At 39.5% G+C, this 17,044-nt stretch overlaps 1 protein-coding gene across 2 annotated transcripts in view; it reads left to right on the top strand.

The window, feature by feature from the left end:
* Nucleotides 1-17,044, top strand: part of st3gal5 (ST3 beta-galactoside alpha-2,3-sialyltransferase 5) — a 43,061-nt gene that overhangs the window by 14,549 nt on the left and 11,468 nt on the right. For both annotated transcript variants that reach the window (XM_064344148.1, XM_064344149.1), the window contains exons 2-5: nt 3,880-4,000; nt 10,043-10,160; nt 12,486-12,823; nt 15,936-16,122. In XM_064344148.1, coding sequence (XP_064200218.1) covers nt 3,900-4,000; nt 10,043-10,160; nt 12,486-12,823; nt 15,936-16,122 — 744 coding nt within the window. In that variant the 5' untranslated portion in view covers nt 3,880-3,899. The remainder of the gene's footprint in view (nt 1-3,879; nt 4,001-10,042; nt 10,161-12,485; nt 12,824-15,935; nt 16,123-17,044) is intronic.

Below are 17,044 nucleotides of genomic sequence, written 5' to 3'. Positions count from 1 at the left end.
GAGGTAAGACCGATTGTCTGGCAGTCGGAGGGTTGCCGGTTCAAACCCCACCCTGGGCATGTCGAAGTGTCCTTGAGCAAGACACCTAACCCCTAACTGCTCTGGCGAATGAGAGGCATCAATTGTAAAGCGCTTTGGATAAAAGCGCTATATAAATGCAGTCCATTTACCATTTACCATCTTAACTATGTTACTGTATCTACCTGTATCTGTTTTAGTTTCATTAGTAGATGATAGGCTACATGACAACTATGCCAAATACAAAGTTTTGCAGCGCTACCATTGTCGCTCTGGTTGTTCATTTAACACCCACCCCCTCCCTGCAGTCTCATCTGCAACTACACCCCCCCCCCCCTTGACATAATGGACTATATTGTCTATCTGGGCATTCATTAAAAATATTCTGAATAATGAAATAAACAAGAGAAAGTTTTCAAAAAGTAGGCTATACCATGTCATCCTACAGTCAAATATCTGGGACTGAATAATGAAGAAATATACAACCTTACCATTGGTTTTATGCGTAGAGATGTCCCCTTTGAGACTGAATGAGCATAAATTGTCTTTAATCCGTTTGTGAAATATATGCGCATTTGTGACGCCTGGATAGCTTCCAAAATAGCTGTGCATAATACCACACGTGTTGTTTACGGCGTTGTCGCCCTTTTTAGTACAGTCTGGTTTGATTGACAATTCATATATTCAGCAGGTGACAGTATAAGCTGTCTAACAATGTAGGCTATAGCATGTCTAATTTTGCTTTTGGAATAGCGTTTTATAGCTCAGCGTAACCAAAGGTTTTCTGATCATCACATTCAGTTACGCATTCACTCTGTGGTAGCAGTAAAAGACACTGCACCTGAGGAAACGTTATCAATGATTTTCATAATTTCTTGGAAGATATTATTATTATTATTGAGGACTTCTGAGCATAGCTAAGCCGTTTGCTGATAGACCTAGCTGTCATTGTTTTCTGGAGTAAGACCGAAGAGGAGAGGAGAGAGCATTGATTTACTGTCTGTCTATATCTACTGAACACATCATCATCACTATGTAAGTAGTACTGCTCAAAATAGTTTGGTTATATGTGTTGTTTTTGAAATTGAGTGTCTTTAAATAGGTTAGTGGTATTTTATAATGAGGATATTTCACACTGTAATGTAAGTGTTCGTTGATAGCTTAGTATTTTTTGTGTTCCATGCACCAGTTATGACGTGAGAGTTGGAACATTGCCAAAATGTGGTGGGCGGTTGAAAATTGTTTCCATATCGTCCCATCCCCATACAAAAAAACATTACATACTGTACAGAAATACATACAAGAGTTCATTATTACACATAGTACCGCATTGTCACACAATGTTTTTGCATTTAATCTGATATCAATGTTTCATCTTAAACCTAACCATAAGGGGCTCATTCATGTGCTTTATAATGGACAAAAAGCATTTTATTCATTTTTGGAGAGATTTAGGATTTTTTTTTCTGGACCCCCGGAGATTTTAGACCACTTGTAATTCCCACTTGAAAATGATGCAACAGTGAGGTTTTTGAGTCAAAACCATTTATTTGTAGTGAAATACATTAAAGGAGTACCATGGTGATTTTCACACTTTCTCGGTTTTATGTGCTGTTTGCACAAGAGGCATTGAAGAAACACAATGAGTAAAGTATAAATATGTCCGTTCTGTATTTTTGGAGAAATATGCGTTTTAAATTTATCGTCCTATTTTCAACCGGTTGAGAAAGTTGTCGACTTGGTGCGTCACGAATACAGTAACCACTCCCCTTTCCACGCCCCTTAAACCCATGGATAACTCGAGACTCATAGTTTGCGCCACTGGCTTACAGGCAAGACAATACAAATATTTGACTAACGTTAGGTTCACTTAAATTAGAGTGCGTTTTAAGGACTATTATATTATTTCTGGTTATATTCATTTAGCTAGCTAGCTAACGTTAGCTAGCTAGGTAGTTTGCTTTCATAAGGAAATGTTATTGATAACATTAGCTAGCTAGTTTGCTTTTATGAGCACGTTATAGTTGTGCTTTTATCTTAACTTAGCTAGCTAGATAGCAAAAATTATAATTGGATATAAGTCAACGTCCTTACCTTAGCTATCTATCGATACTTGATATACTACTAAGCTAGCTAGCTTGTGAAAATTCAGTCTCCCAAAAAGAGCACGTATCATGGGGGTAGCTATGGTAACGGGACACGGTCTGTCAATCATAGCTAACTGACAGTTATCATTACCACGCCCAGACGGTTCGGGTGAACTTTTATAATGGGAAATTTAGGCTTAGAAAAATACATTTTAAAGTACATTGAAATGACTGAATAATAAAAAAAGTATGCACATTTGTTTTGTTGTTGCCTAAAGACAACTGGGAAGTGTCATGTTCAACCACCATGTTACTCCTTTAATATGTTGTGATTTACAGAAATGTATAATTTAGACATTTTGGATAGATTTGGAGATGCTGGGTACACTGCTTAGTTTTTACTTCATAGATCTTTAGTAGTTCTACATATCCACCCTTGTGATCAAGGAGTTTTTGATCCAGGACATGTATAGTTTAACCTGCTGTATATTTGGGATCTCTCAGTATTTCATTACAAAGTGGCACTTTATTTCTTCCTGAATTATGAATATAAACTAATCTAATCTACTAAATTAGTATTGTTAATTGTACAAATGTCTTGCTTCATTTAAGCCATTTTTCAAGTCTCTGCTCACATCTGGAGTTATAAATCTTTAAATAGGGTACCCCCTAAATCGGCAAAGATTGGCCAGATTTTGCATGTGCGCAAAGGGGTTAAGTAGCAAATATACAAGAACTTGTACATTTAGTAAAATGAACTTGACAAGCAAGTATAGACTATATACAAATATAGACACAAATATATTACAAATATTTATTGCTGGACATCACAGTAATAGACTAATTCACTTTGCATAATCCTTTCTGCTAATCCCTTATTGATTTCAAGTTGATTGTAGACTGATGTTTTTCTGGTGACTTTGATAATTGAATGAATTGTTTAAAGCAGCATATCTTTTGATATTTCCTATACTGACTTTTTGCCATTTAAGCTGCAACAATAACCCAGTTTGTCCATGGAGATGAAGTGCAATCTAATTTAAATCTAATATAACCTAGCTCAAGAGCATCAAAAGGCATACAGCAGCAGGAAACGAGTATGGGATCTGCAGTGTGAAATGCTGGCTTGAGTGCAGGGCTGCGTGTGTTTTCTTGGGAAACCGAGGAATGGAACAGGAGGGAGTCAGAAGCTGAGGATGTTTTGATATCTGTTGATCTCTGGCTAGGCCTCCAGTCAGTTGGAGAGATGGGAGGAGACGTTGAAATCATTTTGGACTAATTTTGGTCTGAAATGATTAGCTAAATGTTATATACTTTTACTGTCTATGAATGGCGCATGTGATGTTTGCTCATTTTGATATGCACGGTTAATGACTAACCTGTGAACTAAAACTGTCTTAAATAGCCTATATTTGCTTGAGCTCGTTTTCGGCTCCTGATAACTTGGCTGATTGTCAAGCTATGTTGAAATAACTCACAGAAATACACATGCAGAACTAACCAAGGAATTAATTAATTAAACATTACGTTATTTAGCTTGCAGAACATGACTTTTGTGCTGATTGCACTGGCAAAGCTAATAATTACCCACAATAAAAAAGTCAAAACATACCATGTATACCAAGAATGAGTGTGACTTGTTTGGACTAGCAAGCTTGTGTGTTTGGGCAAACTCCCTCCACCAAACAAAATGGGTGATGCGATCTGCAAGCTGCTGTGGGGGGCTTCCTCAGGTAGGTGGTGCTGTAATGAAAGGTGTTGACTTTGATCACAGGGACTGCAGGGGGTGGTCACATGAGGAGCAAGGAGAGGAACAGCGAGTCCCAAGACCAGATGTCTTGCGCACCACAGGACATCATGAGGACACCCAAAATGGTCTTCCGCTGGTCATTCAGGTCAGTTCCATCCATATGATCAGCCTGCATCTTATCTGTAAGGCTGCCCTCTGTCAATTTAAAGGTCCAGGAAAATTGTGTATTCCCCAAAAGTGACATTTGATTGTCTTGTTATTTCTTTTAAGATTTTAACCCAGTTATAGCCATTGAATTGTAATAAACTCTATTAGATTATTGTGACTCGTTCAACAGACAAATACAGGGTGGGCGTCTAGCCTACGCTCATTAACTTTCATATCTGTAAGACATGTCATGTAAACCTATTACTCTTTGCTAGCTAGGTTAGAGCCAGTTAAAGCAGAAACCTTACACTACCAGACAAAACGAAAGAAAGCAACATAAACTAGGCTTTACCATCGTAGAGTTAAACCTGAAGATCATTTTGTGTTTAATAACATTGAAACACTGACCTACTGTACTCTAACATTAGCCACTGTAGCTGTCTCAAACTCTGGACATTACACTTAACAAAGAAAGTCTTTGATTCTGCATGCCTAAGCTTGAAAGCTATTTAATTGTCGCTAGCTAACGGTAGGCCTACTTACCAATGCACCACGTTCTGTAAGTTACAGGTGAAAATGGGCACTGCAAATACTAACTGTATGGGTTATTCTATCTAGAACAAAGCGCCCTTTGGGCATTGCAACCTTTTTCCTTGACCCTCCCCTAACCCCTGAGTCTTTTGCTCCTATACCCCAGCCCTCTCCATTGCTTTCACCCGCAGCCTCCCCTGATCCCCCTTGACCGTGTGGCCCCACCTCTTAAAAATATCCCGTGCAAAGGGCAGACCTCCAAGCAGTATTAATGGTGAATTTGGAAGGGATGTGACGAAAGGTGGATGGCACATATCCGAAAAAGCACACAGAACTGTCATATTATAATGCAGTAATAATAATATTGTATATTATATGGTAGGGTAGGATGCCAAATTACAGCTACCTACACAGAATTATAGTAGCTCCTTATATACAATATTGTCTGTTATTCTGTCCTCATTTCCTTCAATAAAAACTTTCACGTTGGTGGCTGTCTTTCCCCTGGAGAAGGCTGTGTACAGCTGGCCGTGAGCGAACACAAGCTGAGGAAGGTAGATGGCAACTTGTTCATTTTCTTGTCCCTGACCTTTGTTGACGGTTACTGAGAACGCCTGCCTGACAAAGGTGAAGGGAAGCTCATCATTTCTGTCATGGTGAGGAATCAGACGGGGGCCACACAGACAGCGTTGCAATGACTGGCGTCGCTATGGTGAGAGAACGTGCACTTGGTTCTTCGAGCCGCACTGACCGCAATAACTATGAAACGACCTGATGTTCAAGACCGTGTGCGCTGTCTGCACCGTGTAGACCACAGCGACTGCAAGAAGCATGAAACACAAATGTTGAGCTAGGTACTTTGTTAGCATGCGGACACCAGACGGTGAATTAGCACCGTGCAGACCGCGCCGACTGCAAGAAGCATGAAACACGAATGCTGAGCGAGCTAGCTGGGTACTTAAATTAGCATGGTAAGGGCAAAGGGCGGATCAGCAATATACTTCAGAATTCTTACCTGACTTCTCTGGAGATTTACTACCTCACACCAATCTCTTGCGTTTGGCAGTATTTTTATACGGTCTATGGTTTGGCATCACGACTTGGCGACAGTGATTTGTGTCTTTTTAGGCATGCTGCAAACGTTCTTCAAAAAAAGAAACTCTCTCTTTCTTTAATGAATCCTGTCCAGCGTTTTCAGTTCCGTCTCTGGTGTGTGGTGTAACTCTTACCGTTGGTATGGTGGAAAGTAGTTCCGGGTGACAGTAGTTCCGGATTCCAAAATAAAAAGTTAAACTGCCGATTATTTATTTAACATTGAAAATGAAATTATGAAAAACACCATATGCAATCGGCGGCCCCCTGAACCTTTTTTGGGGGCAAGTTTGGAGGGACTGGAGGAATGTGGATTGGAGGAGTGGTGGGGGAACCAAACACACACACAAAGCGCTCTCCAATTATAGTAGTAGTTTATTGCGATGCCTGTTGGCTTCAGAAATAAAATCCATTTCGAGTAGGTCTCCATTTTTGTGAAACATTGCCCATCCAGATAAGGGGCAATTTTTAGGCATTTCCGACTTTGCTTGCCCTACCTGCACAAAAGTGGCAAGAGCGTCATTTATATATTACACGTAGAAAAGATTTCACTTGACTTAACCTCTTTGGGCACACCAGCTAGTGGTCGGCACGCCGGCATGCGTAGATTGTTCAACTCAGACATTCATTGCTCCTGCAGCCAAAGTATGAGTTAAAAACCCAAACGCTTTGCTTTAGATTCATTAGTAGACGATACACGACAACTATGCCGAATACGGAGATTCGCAGCGCCACCATTGTTGCTCTGGTCGTTCATTTAACACGCACCCCCTTCCTGCAGTCTCAAGAACTACATGCCCCACCCATGACATAATGGACAATATAGTCTATCTGGGCATTCATAAAAATATTCTTTCACCATTCAGAAATCGTATTCCCTTGTAGCAACAAGATAAATCTGACAATAGCCCTAAGATATGCCAATACAGCAGTGAAAATGCTGCTCACTTAATAACAAAATAAACAAGACCGTTTTCAAAAATTATACCATGTCATTCTACAGTCAATATCTGGGACTAAATATTGAATAAATATACAACCTTACCGTTGGTTTTACGCATGGAGATGTCCCTTTTGAGACTGGGTGGTCATATATTGTCTTGGACAATATACGCGCATTTGTGACGCCTGGGTACTTTCCAAAATAGCTCTGCGTAATATCACACGTGTTGTTTACGGCATTGTCACTCTTTTTAGTACAGTCGGGCTTGATTGACAATTCATTTATTCAGTAGGTGATGGTACAAGCTTGCTAACGATGTATAACATGTCTAATTTTGCTTTTGAAATAGCATTTTATAGGTCAGCGTTTTGTCTGATTATAGTTGCATTGCGCATTCACTCTGTGGTAGCAGTAAAAGACACTGCACCTGGCAGTATTTTATTGATGACTTTCGTCATTTCTTTGAAAATATTATTGCTCTTGAGAAATTTTGAGCATGGCTAAGGCATATGTTTGCTGATAGTCCTAGCTGATATACTGTTTTTTTGGACTAAGTTAGAACTGGGGAAAGACAACGTTGATTCTGTCTCTGTCTCTATCCACTGAACACCGATAAGATTTCATCATCCAAATGTAAGTGTTACTGCTGAAAATATTTCGGTTATATACATTATTTTTGAAACTGAGGTTAAATAGGGTAATGGTATTTTAGAATGAGGATATTTCACACTGTAATGTAAGCGTTCATTGGTAGCAAAGTAGTGTTTGTGTTTAATGCACCGGATGTGACCTGAACTGGAACATTGCCAAAATGTGATGGACGGTTTAATATTGTTTTAATGTCGTCTCATCCCCTTACAAGAAAACATTGCATACTGTAGAGTACATAAAAACAGACAAGAGTTAATGATTAGACATTTAGGTACTGTACCACATTGTGATAATGTTTTTGCATTATTTCTTAATCTGATATCTTTGTTTTGTCTTACACCTTCATAAGGGGCACATGTATTTGCTTTATAATGCACAAAAAGCAGTTTATTCATTTTTGGAGCGATTTTGAATATGTTTCAGGACCCCTCGATATTTTAGGCCACTGTACTGACGGAAAGCTTGCAATTCCCACTTTAAAATGATGCAACAGTGAGTTTCTTGAGTCAAAACAGTTGATTTGTAGTGAAATACATGATTATGTTATGATTTACAACAATGCATAATTTAGACATTTTGGATAGATTTGCAGACACTGGGTACACTGCTTACTTTTTGCGTAATGGATCTTTAGTTCTGCTTATCCACCCTCAGATTTTATGCGCTTATAGTCAAGGGGTTTTTCATCCAGGACATATATGTATAGATGTATAGTTTAACCTTGATTTTTTCGCCTACACAATTGCATTTGTGGCAGTTTATTTCTTCCTAAATTATGAATATAAACAAATCGAGTATTAGTATTGTAAATGGTACAAATGTCTTGCTTCATTTAAGCTATTTTTCAAGTCAATGCAATGCTCACATCTGGAGTTATAAAGGTTTAAATTGGGCAAGGATTGGCCAGATTTGGCATGTGCGCAAAGGGGTTAAACCACATTGTTAGAAATAGGTATGCATGCCATGAAGAATACAATTACAGTATATGATATCAACAGTAATCCTATGAGCAACAGTCAGCTTGAAAAAGGATATGTTGTTTGGTAAGGAATTGCAGGCTATTCAAAACTCCCCAGTTTTCACAATGTAAAATTGAGGACTAGTCCTAATTAATGCAAAGACATTTAACAAATTGGGGAGTTTGTGGGATGTAACTGCATTTGAGCCAAGTATTGAGTACGAGAGTTTGGTGTATTGTGGCTTGAAGCCAACATCCTCGGGGTAACAATGAGATATTTACATTATGTGTACAGACTATTTTCTATTCTAAGAATCATTTCATGAGCATGTGCTTGTTTTTTATTTCCTTCAAATTAGGCCTACTACTAATAATACTTTATCAGGCATATTCAAGCTACGCGAGGTAATTTTATGAATTTACTTTTTTTAAATATAATGAAATGATAAAATAAATTGTAATTTAATTTTTAAAGAATGTAGCTAGCAGTTCTATCCACAGTACTATGTGTTGTATTTATGTTTTATGTAGGCTATCATTAATTCAAATCAATTTGAATTGAGACATTTTGTCTCTGAACAGCTATTCTTCTGAAAGTGCATAAGGTGAATGAAACATGTTGCTGTGACTGGATGGGAGAGGAAACGACTAGAAGCAGATGGCAAATTAGCTAACTGTTTTAGAGGTTGATCAACATCCATTTTTATTGTGTGGTATAAGTGAACTGGGTAAGCTGTTGCATCCGTAATTCAGAAGACATTTTGGTGTTTTTCTTGGCCTACTGTTTGTATTTTTTATTTTTTTTATTTGTGCACTTTAAAGAAAGATTGGAGTAATTTTGAGTAAATCAAACAAGGTAAGAACAGTGGCAGAGATTAAAAAGAAGAGAAAAAAATGAACTTACAGGCAAAGGGGGAAAATCTGTTTTTTAGATTTATGGTTGATTGGTACTTCACCTTGGTATAAGGATTAATTGATGAAGATTGGAAAGATCCCTATTTGGTATAGCAAATCAACATTGTACTTCTTAAAGAGCTATGGTCCTTATCCAGCCTGGGATAGAATCAAGTGTGTTTTGTACATCCAGACTACAAACTTTTTTAGGGTCAAAAATTGTGACAACCTACAGGCATTTTTGATCTGGTTGGCTGAACTGTGTTTTCTTTTGAGATTCTGTGAGCTTTTTTGTGATTTTGTTTAATGTTTCAGAATGTGCTGTTTACTGTTCTCCATGATGTTAATGTCCAATGTGCAGTCATCAGTTGCAGATTTTATTTTTTTGTTAGCTTCATATGTTCTGCCTTTCTGATTCTCAGACCACTGGATGAAATCAGAATCTTCCATGTTGTGCAATGAGAGCAGTTTCTCTAAACCACAAATGTCCTCCATCATTTTTTAAGCCTTTTGTCCCACCAGTGCTCTGTGCAATGTCCATCTCCATCTTCACAAATCTTGAATAAAACCAGGTGTATCTGAGATGACTTATTCTGTTATGGTACTGTTATAGTGGATGGAGTGGCCCCACAGTCAGTGCTAGTGCTGTGGCCACCAGTTCTGCAGGGCTTTGTACACTTCGCTCTAGCTTCACCCAAAGATGGTAGGGTTTCAGTTGAAATGACAGCAACCTCCGTTGGACTGTCTGGCACCCTCAAGCCCGGCTGTGAAGTGTGCCTGAATTGTCTATTTGACAGGTGCTTTCACCTGATAAATACATGTGTGCTAGCACCCTCCCAAGTGAAATCTCAGGTGGCATGTACCTTGAATTTTCATGACATATGGGTGCTGTACATTGGTGATGGCGAAGGAGTCTCACATACTCTACTCTTGGTAATTGTGTGTTTTTGTGCATGTGTGTCCCCTTGCAGGCAGTTCCTGGTACTGTTGATTTTCCTGGGGCTAGTTTCACTTGGAGTCTTACGTCTTCCGCAGTTCAAGTCTGGACCTAAGCCCTACTCATGGAGAGTTGATCACAGTCACCGAAAGGTACTACCATGTTTTTATTCCCTTTCTGCTCATGACAGTTCCCTGAAGCCATTCCAAGTGCATTATGGACTATAGATAGAGAAACCAGTTTATTTATGGCACATGAGACCAAAGTATTTCAATTGGCATTACCATCTACATCCCTGTCGTGTCGCTAGTCAGGAGGCTGTGACAATCCAGTGCCCACAATTATACAATTTGTGATCAGTTGTCACACTGATCAAATCAATTAGTTATTGTAATAGGCTACACCAGATGAGAGGAAGGAATGTGACATGGATGTAATGCCAGACTCAAAATAGTCTGAGTGACTGGATATGACAGTTCCCTCCTGGTACACTGCACACTAGGGATGGTGCCAAATACAGATAACATATTCGGCAACATTCAAATAATGTGTTCTCTTCGAATGTTTTCTCCTCTTGAAAATGGGCAATATTATTCGGATTTGGATCTTTTTTTCCCACCACTTTGATGCAATTTGCTCAGAAGTCAGCACCACGTTTCTCAATTAGATACATAGACACATACACACACACACAGACACCTGTAGAGAGACACCAAATGAGTTTACCTTAACAGTAGATGGGCCAGAGCAACGCCATGGGGACTTTAAAAACTAAAATTACTTCAATGTTGTAAACGCTATATCCTCCTCCTTCCAAGACTTTCCTAAATACACTTTCCTGTCTTAAGTCAATTAGGGTATCTACTTTATTTCCATAAGAGGTCATTTCAAAATAATAGCTAAGAGGCAGATTTATTTCAGCTTTTATGTACTATATCAGATTTTCAGTGGGTCAAAAGTTTACATACACTTTCTTAGTATTTGGTGGCATTGCCTTTTAATTGCTTAACTTTAATCAAACGCTTGGGGTAGCCTTCCACAAGCTTCTCACAATACTTTGCCGGAATTTTTGCCCATTCCTCCTGACAGGACTTTGTGATGGCCACTCCAATACTTTCGCTTTGTTGTGCTTAAGCCATTTTGTTAAAACTTTGGAGGTATGCTTAGGATCGTTGTCCTGGTGGAAGACCCAGTTGCGACCAAGTTTTAACTTTCTAGCTGATGTCTTGAGGTGTTGCGTCAGCATTTCTAGATAATCCTCCTACCTCATGATGCCATCTAAACTCCTCAAAAGAAGTTTGGAAATGTGTGTTTGGTCATACCAAACAACATATCTCTGTTGTTACTGTATTATTAGCATTGTATCTTATATCATTGGAAAGTCTGTTCGTTTCCGTTTACAATGATGTCCCATTTGTAAGGATCATGCATTTGTGGGATGAGCAGCACAGCTGATTATGTGGGTGGGGTCCCAAGTGAAACGTGGATAATTTCCCTGCCAATGTCAAACAGTGTATTCTCCTGCTGGTATTGACTTTATTGTTTTGAGTTGTTTGGGGGATTGGATGATTGAACTCTCTATCAGTAACAAGGAACAAACAAGACATATTGGTAATTTTACGCTGTATTCATTGAACAAATAGTCAGGAGCCTCAATAGCGGGTGGAAAAGGCTGTGATACTACTCAGCACTGCCACAGAATTCTGGGATTTTAGAAGTACCATGCTTCCAAACTAGTGGATTACAAATACAGGAATTGGATATATTGGCCTAATGATACTTTATTTATTCCAGCCAACTTCACTGATGCTGAAAGATAGGCTATGTCTGTTCTTCTGGACCATTTTACACTAAGCACTACCAAAGGATCACGGAGGAGACTGTTAAACAATTGACCATAATCAAATTTAATTAGAAAATTTTATCAGCTTTAGCCTATTTTTTAAGACGACATCACTGTAAACTATTTCATTGTTATGATTAGTCTTATTTCAATATTTTAGGGGTAAGTAATGTAATGTAAAAGCACTGTAAAAATGTCTGCAGCATGTCTAGGCTCTGTGCACTGACAGCAGCAGTGACAGTGTAGAAATATTGCTGTCAATCATTGTTTGTGGTTAATTAGTGCTCATTGGTGTAGATTAGTAGGGAGGGGAAATGTGATCATTTAATGATGGAAGACTCTGTCAACCACATGCTGAGAGATGATGGAATTGCAGGTGAGAAAACCGCCATAAAATTGGTGTCCCTAACTGCAGACCATTAACCTATCTTGCAGCCTGAAAGAGAAAAATTATGATCATGATAATTTCATATCACCCAACTTATGAAGTGAAAGTGGTTATGTACAGTGGGAAGTTCAGAGTTTGCCAGCCTGTTATGGCCAGTGACTGTCTATGCACAGTGAAAAGCATTCTCCTTCAGTCTGCAAATATTAGTCATGAGAAAAATTCTTTCATTATCTTTGTCCCCCTTAGCTGCTTCAATCCTTTGTCAGAAGTGTGCTGACAAAGGAATGCAGGCCAGCTTTTGTCAGGAGGGAAATGCAAACCAGGTTCAACCACTCAAATCACGTGGCCGAGCACTTCTTGTGGGAGGACACGCCCCTTGCTGAGAGCATGTTCCAGTATCCACCTCCCTTCGGCTTCCGGGACCTACGAAGCAAACTGACCGACGTCCTTGGCTTGCTGCCTGGCCCCGCTCCGCAGTGGCATGGCAGAAAGGCATGCCAGAAGTGTGTGGTCGTGGGCAACGGGGGAGTACTGCGCGGCCTGGCCCTGGGGCCCCTCATCGACCAGTTTGACATTGTCATCAGGTGAGTGTCTGCTTGCTCTGTGCTCCAACCTCACTACAGATAACTGTAGTGAGCTAACACCTCAGGGGCTTTCTGGATTTTAGTTCTTTAACTTTGGTTGCATTCAAAATTGATCCCTTAAGCCCCCAAGCACAAGTGAAAGACAAGCAAAAAGCAAGGCTTTGGAGTGTGCCAAACCTGGCCCAAGGATACCCAACCACAACTTCACAGGATGTTTTCTTGGACTTGCGCTGGTGTCATATGGCACATTAATGTGTGTGGTCATGTGTGCACCCTCTGAATTACATGTCCCTTTGAGATCAAGAGGGAAGTTTCTTTTTTTCTTCCTACCTGCAACATTGTTGAAACACTTCAATAATATTACATATTACAGTTGAGGCCAAAAGTTTACATACACCTAGGTTAAAGATATTTGAACTCAGTTTTTCACAACTTTTCACTGGCACATTTCATGTTACCACACATTTCTTTTGGCAAGTCAATTAGGGCATCTACTTTATTCACAGAGGTCATTTTAAAACAATCGATTAGATTAATTCACTGTATCAGAATTCCAGTGGGTCAAAAGTTTACATACACCAAGTTAATGGCCTCTTTAAACAGTCTGGAAGATTCCAGAAATTGATGTAATTACTTTTTAGAAGCTTCTGATTGGCTAACGGTCATAATTAAGAGTTCATTGGGAGTTAATTTGCACCTGTGGCTGTATTTAGAGCCTACCTTTAGAGCCACTGCCTTTCTTCCCTTGATACCATCTGAAAATCCAAGAAAGTCAGCCAAGACCTCAGAACAAAAATTGTGGACCTCCACAAGTCCGGTTCCTCTTTAGGAGCCATTTACAAACAACTGAAGGTACCGTGAGCATCTGTACAAACAATTGTATGCAAATATAAAAATCTTGGGACCACACAGACACTGCATCATTCAGGAAGGAGGCACAAATTAACATCCAGGGCTGAACAAACTTTGGTCAGAAAGGTTCAACTAAACTCCAAGACAACAGGAGCTGGTGAAGGAGTTGGAGGCACCAGGTACCAAAGTATCTACATCCACCATTAAGAGAATCCTACATGACCATGGCCTGAAAGGCTGTCACGCAAGGAAGAAGCTCCTACTCCAAGACCTGCATAAAAAAGCCAGAATGAAGTTTGCAGGTGATCACCAGGACGAAGACCTAGCCTTTAGAAGGAGTGTTCTCTGGTCAGATAAAACAAAAATTGAACTGTTTAGCCATAATGATCAGTGCTATTTATGGAGGAAAAAGGATGAGGCTTTTAATCCGAAGAACACCATTCCAACTGTGAAGCATGGGGGTGGCAGCATCATGTTGTGGGAGTGTTTTTCTGGAAAAGGGACTGGTGCTCTTCAGAAAAAAGATGGCATCATGAGGAAGAAGGATTATCTAGAAATACTGAAGCAACACCTCAAGACATCAGCTAGAAAGTTAAAACTTGGTCGCAACTGGGTCTTCCAGCAGGACAATGATCTTAAGCACAAAGTGAAAGTATTGGAGTGGCCATCAGAAAGCCCTGACCTGATTCCCATAGAAAATTTGTGGACTGAACTGAAAAAGCTTGTCCAAGCAAGGGGGCCCACAAACCTGACTGAGTTACACCAGTTCTGTCAGGAGGAATGGGCAAAAATTCCGGCAAAGTATTGTGAGAAGCTTGTGGAAGGCTACCCCAAGCGTTTGATTAAAGTTAAGCAATTAAAAGGCAATGCCACCAAATACTAACGAAGTGTATGTAAACTTTTGACCCACTGAAAATCTGATATAGTACATTAAAGCTAAAATGAATCTGTCTCGTAGCTATTATTTTGAAATGACCTCTTAAGGAAACAAAGTAGATACCCTAATTGACTTAAGACAGGAAAGTGTATGGTAACATGAAATGTGTGAAGTGAAAAATTGAGTTTGAATGTCTTTAGCCAAGGTGTATGTAAACTTTTGGCCTCAACTGTGCTTATATGCAATAAGAACTCCTGTAAGTGTAAGTAACCCTTTAATGGACGGATTTAGTCATGGGTGAGACCACTCTGCAGGGTGATGCACAGTTGATTGAGTGCCTGCAAGTCGGCCTATTCAATGCACATTAATTACCTACTTCTGACTCATGTCTGTACAAGCACTTGTGAGCTGTGGTGTAGGCTAATGAGTACCAGCAGCTGACTTTCAGAGGAGAGTATGTGCTTGTCTGCCCTCTGTCTTCTATGTCTGCTTCATTTTAAATGGAAGACATTTAAAATCAAGCATAGACTTACACTGTTTTTTTTTTTTTTTTAAAAACCTCCTTTTATTGAATTAAAAACAGAGTAACAGAATGCACAGTAATCAAATCAGAATTATCGGCATGGACATACATGCAGAAATTCCCTGCTTACAACCTTTGTGTAAAAGTTTGAAACTGTCATTTCGCAATAGGATTTGGAAACAGTGACACTCATGTTAATTGATGTAGCTATACAAGGCAGGCATTGTGGTTGAACTGACTGTTTGGAAGCGTGACATTGAAGACAAACCAGCTTCCAAGACCACAAAAAAGAGTCAACAAGCTCCATTTTGATATGTACTGAAAAAATCCTCAAAATAATAATTTCCACAAGCTGGGTTGGGAAACAATTTTTTTGGCCTCCGAAAGTTACCGTGACAATATAGATTATAAGGCAAAAGTGGCCATGCAGGTTATTTTAAGGGCATTGCAGCCAAAATTCAGGGCATCCATGACAATGAGCGTATGCCCGCTGTGTAATTTAAGTCCAGGCACAATGATTTAACATTTTTTTCTGTGAGTCACAAATATGGCTCTGAATATTCTTTATAGCCTTAATAGGTTGCCATTTTTCTTATTCTAGATGTGCGCAGCATCCTCCCTGTAATCAAAGGTCCCCATAACCAAGTTAAGGAAGCCCCATGATGTTACTGATGCTACATTTACCGATCAGAATAAATGCAACACTATTGCTCATTTTACAAGTTTGTTTTGTAGCCTAATTTAATGAAAATCATGTAGGACTGTACATTTGCCTCTATCTTGTCAGTCCATTCCCAGCTTCCACCCCCAAGAGATTCATTTTGACCTGTGGTTGTGCTCACCCATGTCTCTGAACACAGGTTGAACAGTGGCCCCGTGCGGAATTTCAGTAAGGATGTGGGAAGCCACACCACCATCAGAATGAGCTACCCTGAGGGCAGCCCCCAGACATGGGACGATGTGGGCTCCAGCCTGCAGTTCATCGCTGTGGTCTACAAATCAGTGGATTTCAATTGGCTGAAAGCCATGATCACCCGCAAACAAGTGGTGAGTAAGAAATGAGGCACAGTTGTAATGTTGTGAGTTGAAACTTTTATTTTAAATGCAATGATAAAGTCAGTGTTTAGTGGTATAGCTTCATACAAAACAATCTATTGGGTTTCTCAGAAAAGCCTAACCACAATATAAGAAAATGGTGGCTCAAAATGCTGTGCTATCCAAAGCAGGAAACAGACATGTGTATTCTACTTTGGATATTTACACCTTTGATGTCTGACTTAATCAGCTAACCTCCACTACCTGCAGCGGTTAACCAGGTAGCGGCTTATTGTGTTCTAATAAAGTCATAGTGGAGCTTTTCTGAGTGTATGTGTCTTTCTGTGTATTGAAGACCATTTTCCCAAAACAGGCAGAGATATTACATTGGCAGCTACTCCAACTTCAAATATTAATAGTAATAACAATAAAAATATATAGCTCCAAGCAGCGATTGAGTGGTTCAAGCCCTGTAATTTTCAGTGTATCATTATGAGGTTGGACACCGCATGCATAGCAATGTCATTCTGAGTGTTTTTATACTTTAGATCTATTGTGCAATAGGCTATAGTCTGCCTGATGTACAACAGTATTGAATGAGGCTCTGAAATCAGTGTGACATCTAAGTCAAAAAGTGTTAATGAAATCGTTGTTAGCTTAGAATAGGGTGAAAGGACTGCTATGCAGAGGATTTTAAAAGTTGTTGAAATCTGATTGAGTGCAATGGATGTTGTATAAGGCAGTGGTTCTAAACCATGGTCCAGGGGGACCACTGCATATGCTGGTTTTTGAGCCAACCACAATCCAATCCCAGAACTTTAACAAGCTGTTAATTTGTCTTAATTATGTTTAGAGGGATTATTTGGTTAGGCACGTTTTCTTACGTTTTCACTCCCTTACATATAATATTCAACAGAAGAGCACTGTTTTTATC

The sequence above is a fragment of the Anguilla rostrata genome, chromosome 7 (assembly GCF_018555375.3).
Source record: "Anguilla rostrata isolate EN2019 chromosome 7, ASM1855537v3, whole genome shotgun sequence".
Classification (NCBI taxonomy): Eukaryota; Metazoa; Chordata; class Actinopteri; order Anguilliformes; family Anguillidae; genus Anguilla; species Anguilla rostrata.
The sequence above is the reverse complement of the archived record's forward strand: the minus strand, read 5'-3'. Positions and strand labels throughout refer to the sequence as shown.